The sequence below is a fragment of the Lampetra planeri genome, chromosome 18 (assembly GCF_965212315.1).
Source record: "Lampetra planeri chromosome 18, kcLamPlan1.2.h2, whole genome shotgun sequence".
In the NCBI taxonomy this organism is placed as follows: Eukaryota; Metazoa; Chordata; class Hyperoartia; order Petromyzontiformes; family Petromyzontidae; genus Lampetra; species Lampetra planeri.
In genome coordinates, this window is record NC_136124.1 from 6,398,662 (window position 1) to 6,418,573 (window position 19,912).

Consider the following 19,912-nt stretch of genomic DNA (forward strand, 5'->3'; position numbering starts at 1 on the left):
CAGTTAAAGCATGACGTCACAACTAATAAAAGTGTAGGGGGGTAGATGACGTCACATCAAACGCCGCAAATTTCCCAACACGCGTAAGCGACGCTCGCCGCCGATTGGCTACAAGCGAGCCCCCGGTCGATCTCAACCGACCAATCGCGTGCGTCTTCCCCGAGCCCCGCCTCCCCCCCGCTTGCTTGTGCGCTCTACGATTTTCCACGCCAGTCTCAGAATTGGCGCCGCGTCCGTCCGTGTTGGACACGCGCGAATTTCCCTCGAAGTTAGGGGGCCACCCCCCCCCCCCACACAAAGTCTCCGTGTCCCGACAGGTTCCTTCCTCAGGTATCCTCGTCCACCCCCCAACACACCCCGAGGCGCCACGCACCCACTGCCGGGCGCTGTACCGAGCGGAGTTGCCGTCTTCTCCTCCGCCGTCGACGTACGGACGTGAGGCCTACGCTGTTAGGCTTGTAATCCAAAACGCCTCTTGTCGTGGGTGATATTGGTCGCGAAAGCCTCCGTGTTGAATTGTAATTCAAGAGTTGTGTTTATTTACGGCCACCCACCCGCCACTGTGAATGCACTGCTCGATGAAGGTTTAACGAGACTAAGTCGGTCGTGGGTTGGTGGTTTGACCATACTTCGCCACATTGTGTCGTGGGAAGGCGAGGCCACGATTTGGGTATCGTCACTGACGGGAGCTGTGGATGGGGGGGGGGGATCGAACTCGGGTTTGCCGGGTTTTAGTTCGTGCAGTGTGTGCGTGCTTAAACCATTGGTCTTGTCGCTAAGAACTTCGTCCCGTTTATGATGCGGGTTTTGAAAATTGTCTTGGCGAATGTCCGTGTGTTCAGGAGCTAAACTACCGATGGCGAAGTCTACTGCTGGCCACAACGACGACGATGAGAGATGGCTTTCAGGAGGGAGAGAATTCGCGTCGTTTTGCTGTTCCTCCGTTGAAGGAGCGCAGGCGACAGTGGGTTTACTCCGTAGTCCGTAGCTTTAGTTGCATGGCCACAATCGCACTACTGCGGCTTGTCTTGAATGGGTCTCTGTGTATCCTTATGGGTCTACGTACGTCTGTTTAAGAGTATTTGGCTGCTATAAATTACCACACGATAAGACACTTGGTTGAGCCATCATTTGTGGCCAAGTCGCTTCTGAAAAAATCTATTTTCAGTCGCTCAGTGGGCCTTACCTGGTAAAATAAAATGTAAAACAATAGTTGAGTTGAGCTCGATGTGCCCCAGAATATACGGTATGGTCCACAGTTCGCATTGCGTGGCCACAATCACACTACTGTGGTTTTCCTACTCTCTGGTTCTTTCGGTAAAGTCATCAAGGATGACGGACGCTTGTGTAGCGACCGAAACGTCGTGTTTCTTTTATTATTTTTTCTACCTACGTGACTTTACCGAAAGAACCAGAAAGTATGGATTCCTGCAGTCACGAAAGCTTCAAATCAAGACTGTGGTTTTCCTTTCATTTCCCATGTAAATGGTCTTTACGAATTAAAGGCTCAGTTACAATTAAAGTCACTTATTCCACTTGTACAAATATAATAGAGACGTATTCCGTCGCTTGTGTGTTAGTAGTCGGGTTACCCACCCTGCCCGACACGAATTGGAGCCCTCGTTCATCTGAAAAAGGGTTATGAAATCTCTGACTCAAGCGAGATGTCACAGCTTGCTTACTCGTGACCGGCAATGCTCGGTGATTGCGTTAAATCTAGGTAAAAAGGTTAATCTCGGTTAAAAAAGTAAATCAGATGCGCTTCTGTGGCCATCTGGAACGCTCGTCCGATATTAGGAAGCCACTGGAGCTACCCACTTCTGACTCTTTGTATATTTTGTTGTCCTTTCCCCAGCACCTCCGATTAGCACGGTTGGGTACGAAAGAAGTTGAACATATGCACATATACAAACTAGGAACATGTTGGTCATAGCTCTGGTGGATTACGAGCCCGTTGATTTCCACCGAAGTGGATCGCAATGCTTGACTTATTGGTCACCACTGTTCTAAGTAAAACATGGGGGTTCGGGTAGGCCCTCATCCAGCAGTGGTTTGACAAAAGTGTTGCACATGTACAAAATATGTTTTTGTACTTGGAAGATTAACATTTGCCACTCGTTGCACTTTACAACAATCGTATGCTCAGGTTGTCCTGGTGTTCAACCCCTGCACCCCTGCAGTGACAACAGGTACCAGAAGACTGAGAAAGGGACGAAGCAGCCATGACCTCCATCATCAAGCTCACGGCCCTGTCCGGAGTGCAGGATGAGGGCGCCCTTTGCTACCTCCTGCAGGTCGACGAGTTCAGGTTCCTTCTCGACTGCGGCTGGGATGAGAACTTCAAGGCGGACTTTGTGGAAATCCTCAAACGGTAGCAAAGCACCTCTTCAAACGATTCATCACCCCTACCACGGCGATTGTAGATTGTCTCGATACAGACCGAGATTCTATTCATTAACCTTTTTTTTCAGTCGGTCACCACTGGTGTTAGCTGTGGCCAGGAATCTAACTCAAAGTCACCAGGTTCATAGAACTGTACACTCACCACTCCACCACCGTTCCACCTAAATAATGTACACTTATTCCATGTAAATACCATAATGTATCCTGCAATAATATGTATGTATGATTGTGCCTATATCGTTCACACGATAATGTTTATGAATAAATTCACCGTTATATTCATTCATGTGCAATGCAGTCAAGAGTGTGACAATGTTAAAGTCGGTGATATCTGCTCAAATTAGCATTTGGGTGGTGCTCATCTCCTATTAACAGTTCTGAGCCAGTGGTGTACAGTCCTCATTCTTATGGCGGTAGCAAGTCTATCCATAGGACAACCACTGTTGACCTCCCCACAAATTAGTACCTCTTTTATCAACCCAGAGGGATGATGGGCCGAGTAAAACCCCAATCAGGATTTGAACTCCCAACCCTTCCGATTACGAGCCGCTCAATCTGCCGTTGATTCACCTAGCCGGACGTGAACGATATTTTGTGATCATGGTTCAGCGAAAATGTGTGTGTGTGTGGCTACAGGATTTGTTCGTATATGTATGTTGAACATCTTTTGCACCGTACGTAGCCAACCGTGCTAAACAAAATATCACAGTAGCACGTTCTTTCATCGTTGTGTTTTTCTCGCTTGCAGGCACATCCATCAGATAGATGCAGTTCTTCTCTCGCACCCTGACACTCCACATCTGGGCGCCCTGCCGTTCGCCGTGGGAAAGCTCGGGCTGAACTGTGCCATTTATGCCACCATTCCTGTGTACAAGATGGGCCAGATGTTCATGTATGACCTCTATCAGGTGAAAGCCTTGCATTATAGGCGTCATTGTGCAATACATGCTGGTACATGTCCGTGGATGATAATCACTACATCTGTTTGTTGTGTCTGTAACTTAATCGTACTGTGAACTGTTTAACAGTAATTTCCGAGACAACTTACGTTTCAGGACATTTAATCTCTTTAATGTTGAATTACATTTGTGCTGTCTATTCGATTTTTGTAATTCGGTTGTTATTTATTCTCTAATTTTTATTTGCTTCATTGGTTTATTTTATTACTTTTGTCGTTTTGATGACTCGGGTCACTTTTGTAAATGAGGCCATCCCGAGTTCCCACTTGGTTAAACGAATGTCGACTTAAATACTCTTCAACTTCGGTTGCGGATGTTGATAAACGTGAGATAATTGTTTCATTAAATGATCTTTCCGCAATTGTTTCCACAGTCAAGGCACAACTCGGAAGATTTCAATTTGTTTACGCTGGATGATGTCGACGCTGCTTTTGACAAAATCCAGCAACTGAAGTACAACCAGATTGTTTACCTTAAAGGTTTGTTTTCGTTAATTATATCCTACAATGCTTTATTGATAGGTTATGTAATGTTTCCCTTTTAGAGAATTTTTTAAAACTCACGAAAAGTACATTTTGACTCGATGGACAAATATGCATCATCATCATCAGCAATGTTTTATTTGCTACGGTGGCGAGATGTTAACTCCTTCGCCTGGTGTGCAGGAGATCATGGGTTCTATCCTGAGCTTGACACCTGCTGTATATTTGGAGTTTGCATGTTCTCCCTGTGGTCGCGTGGATTTTTCTCCGGGTCCTCCGGTTTTTCCCTCCATATTTAGAAACGTGCATTTGGAGTATTTGGCTGCTCTAAATTTCCACATGATAAGCCACTTCCTTGATCTATCATTCGTGACCAGGTTGCTTCTAATAAAGAGCTATATATGGCTCAGTGGGTCTTAGTTGGTAAAATATAATAAAAAATATTCACTGCTTAATGAAGGATTCCCCAAGTGTTCACGATCTCTTAGTCTCATGATGCACCAATCCACCAGGCTTCTGTCCACGAGATTGAATTGACCTACCACCACTTAGACACCCCCTTTAACGTGTTCCCTCCTTTGCCTACCACTCCGTACGTAGTCTCGACCACCAGCCATCATGTTAATCCTGACTGACCCAAACTATGCAGTAATTTCCTGCGCTTCAACCCTGATAGTTGTTCTAAAGACTTGCCGTCGGCGAAATTTGAGATGTTTAAAGCTATTTCGGCTTATATTTGGTGTTGTCTTTATCACGTTCAATATAACATTGTATTCCTTCATTCAGGCAAGGGACATGGCTTGTCTATAACCCCGCTGCCTGCTGGCCACATGATTGGGGGCACAGTGTGGAAGATTGTAAAAGACGGAGAGGAGGAGATCATCTATGCGGTGGATTACAACCACAAAAGAGAGATGTAAGCTACAGGACGTGAACGTACAGCTCTAGCAGCTAATATGAAAGTACACTGTTTACTTGTATTCCATTTTAATGTCAGATTCCGTTATAACTGCTTGTGAATGATTGTATACTCATCATTTATTAACTGTTCACCTGTTTTTTTTGTTTTGTTTGATGTAGACACTTAAACGGTTGCACTTTAGAGACTGTCACAAGACCATCACTGCTCATCACTGACTCACTAAATGCCACATACGTTCAAGCCAGGAGGAAACAACGAGATGAACAGCTGCTAAGTATGTTTCCTTACCGAAGGAACACTTTATATTTTCATCCCATTTAACATGTTCCATTACACAAGAGTTTGATGTTCGTCTTTGCATGCGTCACTTACGAGTTTGTATACTGGTGTTGTCTATTGGAAAGTTATAAATTTTTTTTAAAGCATGCCACTCGCAATTGGAACTTTGCCGGATTAATTCGTGCCCGGTGGTCTACTCAAACTTAATTTTTTTCAGGAATGATAAATTGACTTTCCACTCTGCTTGGAAGTCAACAGTGATTATCCTGTGGGTTGTATTCATTGTTGCCACAGCAATTTGGAATTTCCACCGCTGGCTCAGAGCTGTAAACCGAGGATGAGCACCGCCCCAAATTTCTTTGGGCAAGAAACGTCTATACTTTGAAGCATGACAGCCATGCTGCCTCACTGTAATAGTACAAGAGCTACAGATCGGTGGAATGAAAGCGAGCCTAACAGGAGATATGGATGAGAAAGAGCTGTGGATAAGAGATGCAGATTTACACTGTTTTGTCAGGGGCCCTCCGTTCTCATAGAGGGCTCTTGTCTGTCATGTCATGCAACTCGGCAGCAGTTGTTTTAGCCGGCCTGACTGCTCATGAGACTAAAAGTGGAAGCTGGTCTTGAGAGAGTTAAATTTGCTGCTAAAAAAAAGAGATGGGATTCTGAAAACACTTAGGTTGATTGATGAAAATTGTAGTTTTACGTGGTTAAAAACTGTCCACTAGTTTTCATGTATTACTGAGTACAGTAGAAATTACTTTGTTATTAATGCAATCATAAAGTGATTGTTACTTGTCATCGTTAGTTGTTGAATGTATGAGCGACAATCATTATAAACAGACCTCCCTTGAAGACAGACTGCTTGAATTGGCTGTCGCCTGATTTAAACAAAATAACCTATTAAAATCTTTTCGAATTATATTCTGCTTTTGCATTCAGCCTCATGTCATGATACGAAGTATCTTTTCAGATAATTCCGATTATCCCACACCTCCAATTAGCCCACACATCCAATTAGCACAGTTGGCTACGTACGGTGCGATAGAAGTTCAACATACATACGTACAGATCTCGCGTAATTGCCCACACGGAAGCAGATATCACACAACTATCTCTTGAGATCCCTTCTCAGTGACCTGTGTACTCTCACCTGCCTTTAAATGCCGATGTGAAACACGGGCAACGTTTTGTAATGCCCTGTGTTCATATATCCGCGTCCCCGCAGCGAATATCCTTGAGACGCTGCGTGGGGACGGCAACGTGCTGCTTGCCGTGGACACGGCGGGTCGCGTGCTGGAGCTGGCCCAGCTGCTCGACCAGATCTGGAGGACCAAGGACGCGGGGCTGGGAGCGTACTCCCTCGCGCTGCTCAACAACGTCAGCTACAACGTCGTCGAGTTCTCAAAGTCTCAGGTTCGTACCGTTTGTTTGGGCGACCCCGCTTCCTCTTTGTGCATTGGGTTTGATCGCCTGCGTTATTTGTTTTTTCCTTCCTTCCCCTATACTCGATCGTTCTCTTCTGCGCGGGTGTGACAAACGCGCTCCCGTGTTTTGACAGTCGCGTAAATATCGATGGCTCGATTCTCATGGTGAATGTCTCTTTTAAGTACAATTTGTGTGCGAAAACACGCATATGTCTTCAAGAGCAAGAGTAGACCAAATCACCGAGTTTCAGGGCTCTTTCAACTGGTGGCCCGCAGATCTATAGCCCGCCGAAATATATATGGCTTGGAGAGACATTATGAGAGATAGACATTAGTGAGACGAAAGAGAGCTCAACAAGATAGAGGGATGAGGGACTCGAACACACGAGCTACAGATGAGCGATCACATGTACAGATGTTATAATGTCAGAGGGATCATGTGATGTCAACATCTGTACACAAGACATTTAGACATCGCATGACACTATGACTCTGTGCGGCCTCTCAGTGCACACACACACACTAGTTGCATTGTTACCCACGAGAAAATACAGTGGCAGAATTCTGACCTCGTGTCTCAGCGGTTTTAACGTCCGTACACGCGACACATACGACGTTCAGACGTCTCGTGACGCTTTGACAGCGTGCACATTTAGTATTATTATGTGGTCAATCGAAAGATGCATCATTAAAAGAACCCTGACGCCGAGTGTCTTTTCTGCCTTGAGCGGCCACGTATGTGAACCTGTGTTCCCACCCACCCACGCATCGTCGACCGCAGGTGGAGTGGATGAGCGACAAACTGATGCGGTGCTTCGAGGACAAGCGCAACAACCCGTTCCAGTTCAGGCACCTGTCCCTGTGCCACAGCCTGGCCGACCTGGCCAAGGTGCCGAGCCCCAAGGTGGTGCTGTGCAGTCAGCCCGACCTGGAGTGCGGCTTCTCGCGCGAGCTCTTCATCCAGTGGTGCGGCGACCCGAGGCACTGCGTCATCTTCACGGCCCGCACCATGCCAGGCACGCTGGCGCGCACGCTCATCGAGAAGCCAGGACTGCGCCGGGCAGAACTGGAGGTGAGGTTCGCATTTGCGTTTGGGGCGGGGGGTGGGGAGGGTGGATTTTAGCCGTGAACTTGCGTTGCTGCCATCGCACGCTCTGTGTGTGTAGGTACGTATGTGCGTACGCGTGTTGAACTTCTTTCGCGCCGTACGTAGCCAAGCACGCTCCTCGGTGGTTGCCAATTTACAAAAAGAAAGTCGGCGTACGTCCACATCAGTAGGGTCGGCTCTTTCGGAGCGGAAGTGAAATAACATTTAACCAAATAAACTTTGGGTTAGCGTATGTAGCGTGGTTTAATGGCTAGCACATTGGACCTGCAATCCAGAGGTCGCCGATGCCTTCTCCCGGCATGACAGTTGAAACACTGTTGCTTAAATCGACCCGCCTTTGTCTGTGCGCCCAGTAAATTGGAACAACACAGTCGATCGGCTGGTTTCTGTGTGTGCGGTGGGGTAAAGTGTGGGTTCTCACAAGATGCCTGGCCACGTGTTAATGATGAGACAAATAATCACCGTGATGATATCCGCATTTTTTCTTATTCAGATACGCAAACGTGTCAAGCTTGAAGGTAAAGAGCTCGAAGAATATATGGAAAAAGACAAAATAAAGAAAGAAGAAGCGAAAAAGCAAGAGCAAGCCAAAGAGTGAGCAATACAATTGTTTTTTTATATATATATCTTTTCCCCAGGGCTTATGCCTATTGTGCCATACTTAAACACCGGTGCTAATTGGCGGCATGTTGTGAGACAAATTATCCTTTCGCACAGCAGCCGGGGGACCCCTGGTTGTTAGAGAACTGCCCCACAGCAGCAGAGAGCACAGCGAGCTACATCTGACCTCTCTTGAAGTGACCACAGGTCCACGCGGTAGGGGGCAGCACTTTCCCGTTTGCTTGGCCAAGGTCAGGGACGTTTGGCACGTGACAGCGACAGCGATTTATTTAATTCTCAGAGCATCAATTTGGCCGAATTAAGGGCAGAACTACATTTTGTGCGATGGGGGGGTGTTCATTGTACAGGCAGCCCCCGGGTTACGAAAGGGTTAGGTTCCCGAGATCGATCCGTAGCCCAAATTTTCCATAGGAAACTGAACGGAAACTGAACTATTTTCCCCCAAACATCAACGATAAAATCCCAAAGCCGGAAATAGTTGTGCCTCTCCTTCCCAATTACTAGGTTCGTATTATCTCGGTACCGTATCGTGCTGTCCTCCGTTTTATATCGTTACCTGTATTGTGTCGCTGTAATATGCTCTGCACTTCCTACAATTCTTTCATTTCATCGAATATCTACCCTAACACTACCCATAATTAAACTAATGGAACATATACTATATCCAACTGTTTATGAATATCACAAAACATTTTAATATTAATTGTTAACAGAAAGCGCTCCGTTCCGAATGTTCGTTTACCGTGCATTAGGTTAGGCCTAGACTTCTCCGATCGCTGTTGGCCGAGACCATAAGTAATCTAAGCATAATTGTGTTAAATAAAGTACATCCAGTAAATAACTCATGAGATAAACTTAAAATAAAAAAAACTAACAATAGAAAAATAGACAGTTCTAAGCATATAAAACAAACAATTACGTAATGCTACAAAAGAAAAGGATTACATAACGCTGCAAAAAAATACATTTATATTAATCCTCGGTGAAGCTCGGTGAAGGTGGAGTTTTATTTACGCTCCGCGGTATTCATCCGCAGCCTCACTGCGCTGCACTATTTGCGCTTACGTAACTAATGCAAACATTTACTGAAATTGAAAACAAATTTAACATGATTTTGGGAGCATTTCCATAAAGTCGGATTTCCTTGAGTCGGGTATTCCGCAACCCGGGGACTTGCTGTACAGTCGAATAATCAGGCTGAGAACTCATCAACTCGCTCTTTGTACGAGTGAGAAATATTAACGTTGCCTTCAAAGGTCACACATTTCGCACCAAATAATTGAAATGGATGGTGGGATGGTGGCGAGTTGTCTCGCAATTATATTGCAAACTTATCAGTAATGCGCGGGCGACACATCGACCGTATTTCTGCCGATATCTGTGAGCCGCTCGTCGCAGACAGCCGCTTGGGCATGCCCACCCCCCCACCCCCCACTCCCACCAGCCCACCCCCCAAGAAGCATCGCCCAGTCGGCCTGGTTTTGATCGAATGTGTCCGAACGCGTCGGTGCAGCGATGATGAATTTTCGAGCGACGACAGCGACCTGGAGGGTGACATGGAGTACCAGCCGGCGGGCAAGGCCAAGCACGACTTGATGATGAAGAGCGAGAACAGTCGCAAGGGCAGCTTCTTCAAGCATGCCAAGAAGTCCTACCCCATGTACCCATCGACGGAGGAGAAAATCAAGTGGGACGACTACGGGGAGATCATAAAGTAAGGGCGCGTCGCCGAGATTCGATACCTTGCCTGGAAAACAGAAGGTCGTGCGTATGATCCCGACCTTGACGCCTGTATATTTGGCGTTGGCATGTTCTCTCTCCCCGTGTTCACGTGGATTTTTCTCCAGGTCCTCCAATTTTTCTCTCCACATTCAGAATCAGCGTGCTTTTAGAGGATTTAGCTGCTCTAAATTTCCACATAATAAGCCACTTCGTTGAGCTATCGTTTGTGGCCAGGTCGCTTTTGAAAAAGAGCTGCATAACTCAGCGGGCCTTACCTCTGTAAATTCACTCGCTCCTTCATGGATTTATTGAGAAACATTCGCACGTCCATGTCGGTAAACATCGAATACGAGATAGTCGGATTTTAGCAAATGCAGTCGGTGTACGGATGACGCGGTGGTGTCGTGGTCAGCACACTGGACTTGCAGTCCAGAGGTCACCGGTTCGGTTTGAACTCCCGGCGCGGCAGTTGAAACAGCGGTGCAAGTTTTTTCCGAATCTCCCCCGCACCCCCCCCCATCCCCCGTCTTTGTCCACCCAGCGGTGTAAATGGGTATACGGCAGGTTGTTGATTGGCAGGCCGCGTGTGGTGGGGTAAAGTGTGGGAACTCCCACCTCTTTCCAGGATATCTGGCCAGCATGGAATACCCTCTGGAGGGACTCTACAACTGCCTCGAGTGGAGCTCCTTTTACCAGCAGTGGCACGAGAAAGCATTTGCAGGGCTGCACCTTTACATTTTACTCTAGGTTAATATTCGTCAAATATATTAAGAACAATTTGCGCTGCCAGATGTAGCAAAATGCATTAGGAAACTGCATGCATGCATATAGTTTCCATGAATACATTTGGGCTGTTGAAGTGGCAAAATGTATATGTGCTTTGACCATATATGGCCAAATCACCCATGATGCTCCCGATGTCAAATCTCAGAACCCAAGCAGGTTTTGAGCCTGGATAGTGTGTGCGTATGGGTGACCACCATGCATAACAGCTGTTATCGGAGCTTATTGGGTTTCCGTGGCTGGTATCAGAGGGACCGTGCAGTACAAACTCCGTTGTGTCTTCGTGTGTGCACAGGCCCGAAGATTTTTTCATGCCCGAGTTGCCAAGCGTGGATGAGGACAAGGGTGTCGAAGCTCATCACCAGGCAGAGGAGGCCATGGAGCAGGACCTGACGGATGTGCCCACCAAGTGCATCTCCAGCAGCCACACGGTCGAAATTCGGTACGCGGCGCTGCGCCCTCCACACTGCATCGCGAGCATTCAGATGCGCTCCTGAGGACGTCTGGAACACTCTTCCGATATTAAGAAGCCACGAGAGCGATGCGTTTGTAAACCTAGATTAAAAACTCATTTTTTTAGAACTGTTTTTCGTGTTTAATTTGTTGTCCTTCCCCCACAACTCCAGTTAGCACGGTTGGCTACATACAGTGCGAAAGTTCGGCATACATACATACTCACAAAGACTTATTCCCTCCCGATCCTGATTGAAAATGTTCCCCTCGCTTTCTGTGCTGCCACTTTTCTTCGTACGGCATTTGAAAAGCTGCTGATGTGAAACGTTATAATTTGTACGTCGAGCGCGGTAATCCATTTGACGGCATCGCTAGTTGCTTGATGTACGTATGGCGTCCGTACCTCCTGTGTAAGCAAAAAATATGGCAGTGGACGGGTAGGCCTAGTCACGCTGATGATACGGTTGGAATGCGTTTTATGAAGGCTGTGGCCAACAGTTCAGGGGGGTTCATTGCACTGAGTTGGTACCGATAGGCTCGTGAATCCGAAGCGACGTTTCAGTCAGCCGCGATATAATTGGGCCATCAATCGTGAGAGGTTGATCGTCTCGGCCACAGGTCATCCATGAGCGCACACAAAAAAACGAAGACGTTCTGTATCGGATCGTTGCGGCAATTGCTGTTGACAAGCACCTGTGAAGGCCAGCACGGCTCACGCGGGCGTGGTGTAGCCAGGATGACACTTATATATGATGTCTCTTTAAGCTACTATGTTTTATAATCTATGTGTTTCTCTTCACATATCTCAGTGTAAGTTAAAGCATGCACACTTCTGCGTGCTTCTGTGTGTACTTACCAGCTATTGTGCCAATGTTTTTGTCCATGTTTCTGTACCAACTAGTGATGAAAGGCAGACAACACACTGATTAAATATATTGTTCTACAGGCACATTGTCATATCGCTCCTTGGTGTACACCACCAGCAGTCCACCCGTAGGGAAATCGTCAACCAACCTCAGCCATCCCAACTTTAACCACAGCTCCCGCCACTCCCGCCGGAATCCCCTTTGAATCTCTTAGCCAATCCAACACTCGCTGGTCAAGCAGACCATCCATCATTGGTGGCTGTTCTGCCTGATCAATCAGGATCGTGCCGGAACAGCAATCAGCGGGTAATGACCAAATTGTATAATTATTACGGATTGTCAGTGACGTCCTTAAAATTATTACTGTTGTTGCCAGTGTGCTTGAGTCGAAGTGCAATTTTCCATTTTTTGTGTGCATGTGTAAACCCTTCGTGTTCCGTTCGCGTTCCCTTCCCCCGTTCGCTTCAAGGGCCAAGTTGATCTATATCGACTACGAAGGGCGCTCAGACGGCGAGTCGCTCAAGAAGCTCATCAGCCAGATGCGCCCGCGCCAGCTGGTGATTGTGCACGGGCCGCCTGACGCCACGCGCCACCTGGCCGATGCATGCCGTGCGTTCGGCGGCAAGGAGATGAAGGTGTACACGCCGAGGCTGCACGAGACGGTCGACGCCACGAGCGAGAACCTCATCTACCAGGTGTGGCGTGCCGGGCGTGCGTGCTGTGTGTGCGTGCTGTGTGTGCGCACGCGTCATCGGCGCGTCATCGTGGGTACAATTCCAAAAGAAGTTCAACATACTAAACTATGCTATTTTTATTTTACCAGGTAAGGCCCACTGCGCAATGTAGCTCTTTTTCAGAAGTGGCCTTGCGACAAATGATAACTCAACAAAGTGGCTTATCACGTGGAAATGTTTAGCAGCCAAATACTCTAAACGCATGAAGTTCATTCGAAATGTGGAGGGGATAAACCGTAGTACCCGGAGAAAAATCCACGCGACCACGGGGAGAACATGCAAACTCCAAATATACAGGCATCAGGGTCGGGATGGAACCCACAACCTCCTGTATACCAGGCGAGGTAGTCAACATCTAGCCATCGTGGCACCCATACGTACATGCGTCAGCATCGCCAGGGCTGTGACGCGGGCCGGCGGTAACAAGTTAGCTGCTTATTGCAGAAATTCACGGTTCGAATCTGGCGGTCGCCCCAGTTAGTACAGTACTGCGTTGCAGCGGACATTGAAGATCCCCCTGACGTAATTTGCAAGGGTAGGCCAGTCTATGTCGGCATCATGGTGCAAAAGTGTATGGTTTGAGGAATTACTCACAAATTGCTCGAATGGGATTACACACACACACAGCAAACACCGCCCTCAGCGGTGAACACTTGGCAGGACCCTCTCAAAAGAGCGTCGTGAGACTCGGTGGGGCTTTCCTGTGTGAACAAGCGTAGTACCAATAATAATGATTATAAACCATTAATATTTACACCAGTGCCTCTGATGCAGTACATTTCGAGGTGAATGGGGGCACAGGGTGAACGCAGCAACAGCCTGCAAGTGGGCATTCTTACGTCCGTTGGGTTATTTATAACATTTGAAAAAATGTCGAGGCCACAATACCGGCACACATAACCTACCTTTTTTCCAATAACGCAAAACGGCTTTTGACGTCTACTGCAAAGCACGCGGCGTGTATTTGTTACAATTAACACACCCGGTGTTAACCAAACGGCCGTTGGGGATTCGAACTTGGGAACCTTTGCAGTAAGTGGCATACACACCATCGCCGGGCCCTCTCACCGGGCCCGCAAATTAGTTTTCTTCTTTACAACGCTCCCGTCAACATTATTTCTGCGGTGATGAGCAGTGTGTATTCTTATCGTGCTGTTCACTGAATTCCAAGGCTCCATTTGTGGCAGGAAGACCATTTTATTCTTTTGACGATGAAAGATTTTTTTTATTACTGTTTGTGCACAGCGTCTTGACATGCGATCGTATTTAGATGCTATATAAATGTAAATTGTTGTTTTTTATTGTTGAGACTGGGTGTGATTTTTGGACAGTGCGAGCAGGAAAGGCAAATTTGTTCCCGCAGAAACACGGCACGACCCGCTGTGAGGAGTTCTCGCTTTTGTTTTATCATTCTTTTATACTCCCAAAGCGTAACATTTCGGTTGTGAACGATGATAATAGGCTAGAGCCATGATACAATGGGTAGCGCATTGTGCTTTGAACCCAGTAACCCGATTTCGATTCCCAGCTACACTAAAATTGGTGGCTTGTACTGCCTGAACCTGTCCTGGGAACCCCCCAACCCGCACTAACCCTCACTGACCAGCAAGCTAAAGTGTGGCCAAACAACCCCTGTGATCGAAACAGCATGGGATGAGGGATGGGCGGGGGTGGGGAGACCTTAATATAACAGTGGATTGACAAAGGGCTGCAAATAAATAAGTTATAATTTATTATCGTGATAGTTTATTTGAGCTCAACAATCACTGCAAAATAGACATCCTGGTCAAAAACGATGTTCGGCTCGACGTTTTTTTATTGTTTTTTTTTTATGCTCGCGCCTACTTTTCCCCCCAAGGTGAGGCTCAAGGACTCGCTCGTGAGCTCCCTGCGCTTCTGCCGGGCACGGGACGCCGAGCTGGCGTGGATCGAGGGCGCGCTGGACCTGCGGGTGGCGCGCGTCGACACGGGGGTGGTGCCCGAGGACGGGACGCCGCGCGACGACGACAACGCGGCGGCGACGGCCGGCACCTCGGCGGGCGGCTCCGGCGAGACCATGGAGGTCGATCGCCCGCACCGAGCTGCCGCCCACGAAACCGAGGCCGCCCCCGGCATCGCGGGCCGCTCTCAAGCGCAGCCCCTCGCCGGGCTGTTTATCGACGAAGATGCGACGACGTCGGCGCGCGTCACCGTCGGCCCCGAGGAGGGCGACATCATCCCCACTCTGGAGCCGCTGCAGCCAAACGAGGTTGGTAGCGGCCGGTTCTGAGTTAGGAGAGGGAGGAGGAGGTTTGTGAAGGATGCGACAGGGCAGTTTGGTGGCAGGGGTAACCCCCCTGCAGCAATGACTGAGGGCGGAAGATCGACGCTCACGACAACGAGCAAAGCGCTTTGCGGTACATTTGCCAGTGATCCCCGTGAACCTGTAACACCTGGGGCTGCCCCGTGCCCTGCCAGTGAGTCTACATTTCACGTACACCGAGCCTAGCACAGGTGCGACGGTGACGTCTCACCGTCACGTAGTCAGGAATGGTGGCTGTCGTTGTCGCCGCCGCCGCTGCTGCTGCTGCTGGTGGCGGTTGTGAAACGCCGTCCGTTCGGCTGCCGTCTTTTTTGTCTCCCAGGCGCAGGACCACGCGGCGGTGTTCATTAACGAGCCGCGCCTCTCCGACTTCAAGCAGGTGCTGCTGCGAGAGGGCATCCAGGCCGAGTTCATTGGCGGCGTGCTCGTGTGCAACAACGTGGTGGCCGTTCGCAGGGTGGGTTGCTTTTCCTGCCTTACCCCAATCGTGGGATTTGGTGTTATTCATGCAATTTGAACTTGTATACGTTATCAAATTTTCACCTATTTTTGTTTTTCGTGATTTTTCTCACCTTTCCTATTCTTTACACTTCTATCGTTTTCTTGTTTGTCGTTGTAACTTTCTGACCTGGCCCTACTTGGACTTCCGTAAAAAAAAAGCTTCATAGCTCATCGGATTTCTCTGGGATAAAGATTCTGATATAGAGTGCTGCCTCCCCCCCCCACCACCTGCACCCCGCTGCCTCTCACCCTTTGCTCTCCACGGTATTGAACCCACCCCACCTTGCCTCCCCCCAATCAAGAACCACTTGCTCCCCCAGCCCCAGATACACACCGAAGGTTATTAAGGCCACAATAGAGAGTGATCACATGGCCACCGTTCCATTCAATATGGTGTTAGGCACATGTTTAACCCTATTAGTGTTTTTTTTGTGATCGTAAGATGTGTTTCACGTGTATTAGAAACAGGTTATTCGTTACTTTAGAACCGCTTTTTGTGTTTAGTTTTTGTTTCCATTTCCCACACCTCCGATTAGCACGGTTTGCTACGTACGATGCGAAATAGGTTTGACATACATACATTGTTCGTGTTTTCGCATAGTAAGGCATGTGCATCACGTGTATTCGTGTTTTGTGACGGCAAGGCACGTGTTTCGTGTTGTGTAGTGGTGTCTTTCGTGTTAGTAAGGCATGTGGTTCACGTTGAGTTTTCATGTTTTAGCGCTGACGTCACCTGCGCACATTCATCATTTCTCCTGCACGGTATCCATGTCGCAGCCTGCGCCTCTATCTCCTGAGAAAGGCTTTCATGCCCCCTGACCCACGGGCTGAGACCCGCTGCGCGAGCCTCTCCAGTTTACGTCTGCCGGATTCAAATTCTTGAAATCCAAGAACGTTTTGCAAACGGCTGTTGTGGGCACGCCTTGTCTGCCTTTAGTGGACAGCATCCTTGCAACACTGCTGATGCCCCGTTTCTGTTTTGAAGTTCTTCCCCTCTGATTATACATTTTTATCAAAACCAGCAAGATTATTTGGGGAACCGAGAAAAAAAATACATTTAATTGTGCTTTAAAATGTTTGTATCATTGTTAAATATATTACGTCAATTTATTTAATCATTGTGCAATTTTTCTCATTTATATGAATTTTATATCTTCACTTTGAACCTTTTGTCCGTTACCAAATGATTGGATTTGCTGCCAGGATTAGTTGTAATTTAATTTGATGTCACCCAGGGGGTCACCTTTGCAAACAAGGCAACGTTTTCACATTTGTCTTAACTGTGTTCGTTTCATCTTCTGATGAAAAAAATTAAGATTGGATTGCATGTCTTAGGATAATGTATCACCCCCATTGCATTCATCTGCCCCCCCCCGGCACGGCGCATGGCAGGGTCGTTTCTATTCCCAGCACGGCAGAATATTCTCCCTTTGCAAACGGCACCAGCCGTGGTAATCAAACCAGGCTCAAGTGGCTACCCTTGTCTTCGTGCGTGTGCCGTGCTGTGTGCGGATACAGTGGTATAGCAATGGGGTTAGCAGTGCACCGTGCTACGATCCCGGCGACCCGAGTTCGATTCCCACCCGGATGCCCCCCAACACCCGTGATGAATATCTGAACCGGTGTACTGGGCATCCCCGCAATGGACTCAGCATCAAATGAGTACCTGCAGCGGTGTGTAAACGTCAGCCCCTGGGGAGACAAAAGTGGCCCGGTCGTGGTGCTGGCCATCAACCCCGTCCATGTGCCACACCGGCCTTCGGAGGTACTCCTCGCTAACAGCACTTGCCCCAACAGTTTTGTAAAGGCTACACGGGGGATCTTTGTCTTTGCAGACGGAGGCGGGCCGCATCGGCCTGGAAGGATGCATATGTGAGGACTACTACAAGATCCGCGACCTCCTGTACCAGCAGTACGCTATTGTGTGACCTCTCTGGCTCCGGGCGCTGAAGGTGGTGATGCTGAGAGGGCCTTTTTGGTGGCGCGTCCACTCCCCTTGCGTGACGACGATTGTCTTCGTACTTTTCTAGTCTCCCCATCCCGAATGTAAATGACGGCGACACGAAGCCGTGGATCGTAACGTCGGGTAAGCTTTCGGAGAAAATGCCAGTTTTTTTTTTATTCAGAGCATTTTTGACAATTATGAAAGGGAGACGTAGGTCACCGTTCATCATAATTGGCCGTTCAAGGAATGCTTCTGGTAGTGGATATAGTTTTAACCGAAGGCGATTCTTGTGTACAGTAAACGTATGTTTTCCGCTGTTCGCTGGCCAGGATGGCCCGTGGAATTGGAATACAGAATACATATTTTCACGGCTGCCAATGTTTCCTTTTCCACCTGTACAAATAAAACAAATGCATCCATGTAATGACGCTTGCAACTTGATTTTAATACCCATTTGCTGTTTGTAATCGATACATTTCCTGCTGTTGGTGATGTTAACGGCAGTGAATATACCGGTAAAAATTTAAGTGTTGCATTAATTTATTACGTGCATATTTACAACAGCTCACTCGCTCCTTCGCGATATGAAATGCGGAATTGGCACTGCCCGCGCGGCTATACACGGGAGATGCCTCGATGCTCACTGAAGCAAGAAGATAATTTCCAACGACAAAGATTGCATGGCCAATGGCAGACGTAGCGTGGCCCGATTTGCTCTGTCAACTTATTATTTATTTTGGCCAGGAAAGCCTCACTGAGTCTCAAAACTCTTTTTCAGGAGGGTCCTGCCCAGTTTTTGCAGTCGGACGGGTGACGTTGCTGTCATGGTGATTGAGTAATTTGCAGGGAATGTTTCAATATTGGGATGTTTGGCCATTTCTTTTTTCTTATGGGAGAAAACGGAAGAACCCGGAGGAAACCCATGCAAAACAGGAGGAGAGCGTACAAACCCCACACGCAGAAAGGTGCCCGAGTCGGGAGTCAAACCCAGGACCTTCCTGTTGTGAGGCGCCAGTGTTACCACTCGCGCACGGTAAATGTTCAAAGGACCCAGACCAGGTATTTCCCCAGTTTGTACCACCTGAGGTGGCGCATATGTCCAATAACAGTGGATCACGAGATAAACGTTTGAAATGAGTGGCGCTATCAAGTAATTCACTCTCGTATTCACCATGTGAATATATCGGTACTACGAAAGCTTTGCACCTCTGGTACCGATTTCTGCTCTTAACCCATGGACTAAATGGGAAGTTTGATTATATCTGAAAAGTGGCCAGAATACTAAAAAGGTAGCAATGCTGTAGAGAGACAGAGAGTAAGGTTAACTCTCCCTGCCCACATTTTCATGAGACAGGACTTCGTTTTTTTCTCTAGAGGGCAGCAGCATATGCAATGCATCTGTTGTCTGGGCTGCTCTCTCGCAATTAGCCAATCTGCCACCCCTCGCCAGTGTCAAACGTTGCAGCGGAATTGACACACGTCGCCTTTCACAAGTATCAACTCGATCATTTTTGCAATCTGAGTAAAAAAAAAGGTGTGTGGGCGTTTCCAGTTCGGCGGCTGCTTTCAGCCGTGTTCTGCACGATTGGCGCACATCCAGGTTATGGGGTGAACTTTTTCTACGGTGCACGAATCTCACCTTTGTTGGGCCGCGTTGACCGCTTAAAGGTTAAATTGGATTTGCCGTTCGCACCGCCCGAGCAGATGCTTGGCTTCTGGAGCTTCTTTGCAACTTGTTTTAGGCAGTGTTGTGACTGCAGCCCCCCTACCTGTTAAGTCTGTGACCTCAATACAAAATATACGAGCACTGATGCAATATAGAGCCCTGAGCCAGTGGTGGAAACCCCACCTTCTTATGGTGGGTGCGAGGCTTGTCAAGTAGGATAACCACTGTTGACGTGCCCAAAATCTGGTACTAATTTTGTCGACCATGTACGGATGATGGGCTGAGTCAATCCCCATCAGGATTGAACTCGTGCCACGTTGCTCAGCATGTGATGTGACAAATTTTTTTAAATATTTTCACATGCAGAGCATTCGTCATTGTCTTTTGAGAGCAGTCTCCCATATCAATATGCACTGGTATTTCAAGACTTACTATCAGTCCCAGTACCCTTTGTATCTAATGATAAATGTCCGCATAAATAATGCATTGTCAAAAAATATATCAAAATTGTGTCTCTTTAAATCTCGTCAAAAGCCTTGTTGTATGTTGTACGGCTGCTCTCTACATAATGTTTTTAATTCCATCTACGACATGCATTTTAACGTTGTGTGTGTGTAGCTTAAATTATGCGATTGTGAATCCTCCGCAGCCTTTGTTCTGAATGGAAACAGACTACAGCCAGTACTGTTGATGACAACGGCCAGTTCTGTGGATGCCACCCCAGCTCATCGCTTCCTTT

The 19,912-nt window shown here is 47.7% G+C and overlaps 1 protein-coding gene across 4 annotated transcripts; it reads left to right on the top strand.

Annotated features, from left to right (window-relative positions):
- The first annotated feature begins 183 nt into the window (after positions 1-183).
- CPSF2 (cleavage and polyadenylation specific factor 2) lies at positions 184-17,931 on the top strand. 4 transcript variants are annotated; one of them, XM_078602380.1, is made up of 16 exons: positions 212-330; positions 843-964; positions 2,181-2,371; positions 3,152-3,311; positions 3,736-3,841; positions 4,631-4,760; positions 4,925-5,040; positions 6,274-6,461; positions 7,254-7,544; positions 8,074-8,174; positions 9,715-9,915; positions 11,002-11,148; positions 12,495-12,720; positions 14,618-15,007; positions 15,384-15,518; positions 17,398-17,931. In XM_078602380.1, the coding sequence occupies exons 3-16, from the start codon at positions 2,223-2,225 to the stop codon at positions 17,488-17,490; spliced, it is 2,433 nt and encodes an 810-aa protein (XP_078458506.1). In that variant the 5' UTR covers positions 212-330; positions 843-964; positions 2,181-2,222; the 3' UTR covers positions 17,491-17,931. The 4 variants fall into 4 exon arrangements, with proteins under 4 accessions (XP_078458504.1, XP_078458506.1, XP_078458505.1 ...); XM_078602378.1 differs by lacking the exon at positions 843-964 and having other exon boundaries at positions 184-330; XM_078602379.1 differs by lacking the exon at positions 843-964 and having other exon boundaries at positions 218-435.
- The last annotated feature ends 1,981 nt before the right edge of the window (positions 17,932-19,912 follow it).

Bases quoted from the DNA above. Each gene is read 5' to 3' on its own strand.
- CPSF2 (XM_078602378.1), top strand. From the start codon at position 2,223: ATGACCTCCATCATCAAGCTCACGGCCCTGTCCGGAGTGCAGGATGAG. The intron at 4,761-4,924 runs GTAAGCTACAGG...TGTTTGATGTAG, and splicing joins TACAACCACAAAAGAGAGAT to ACACTTAAACGGTTGCACTT. The intron at 15,008-15,383 runs GTTGGTAGCGGC...TTTGTCTCCCAG, and splicing joins AGCCGCTGCAGCCAAACGAG to GCGCAGGACCACGCGGCGGT.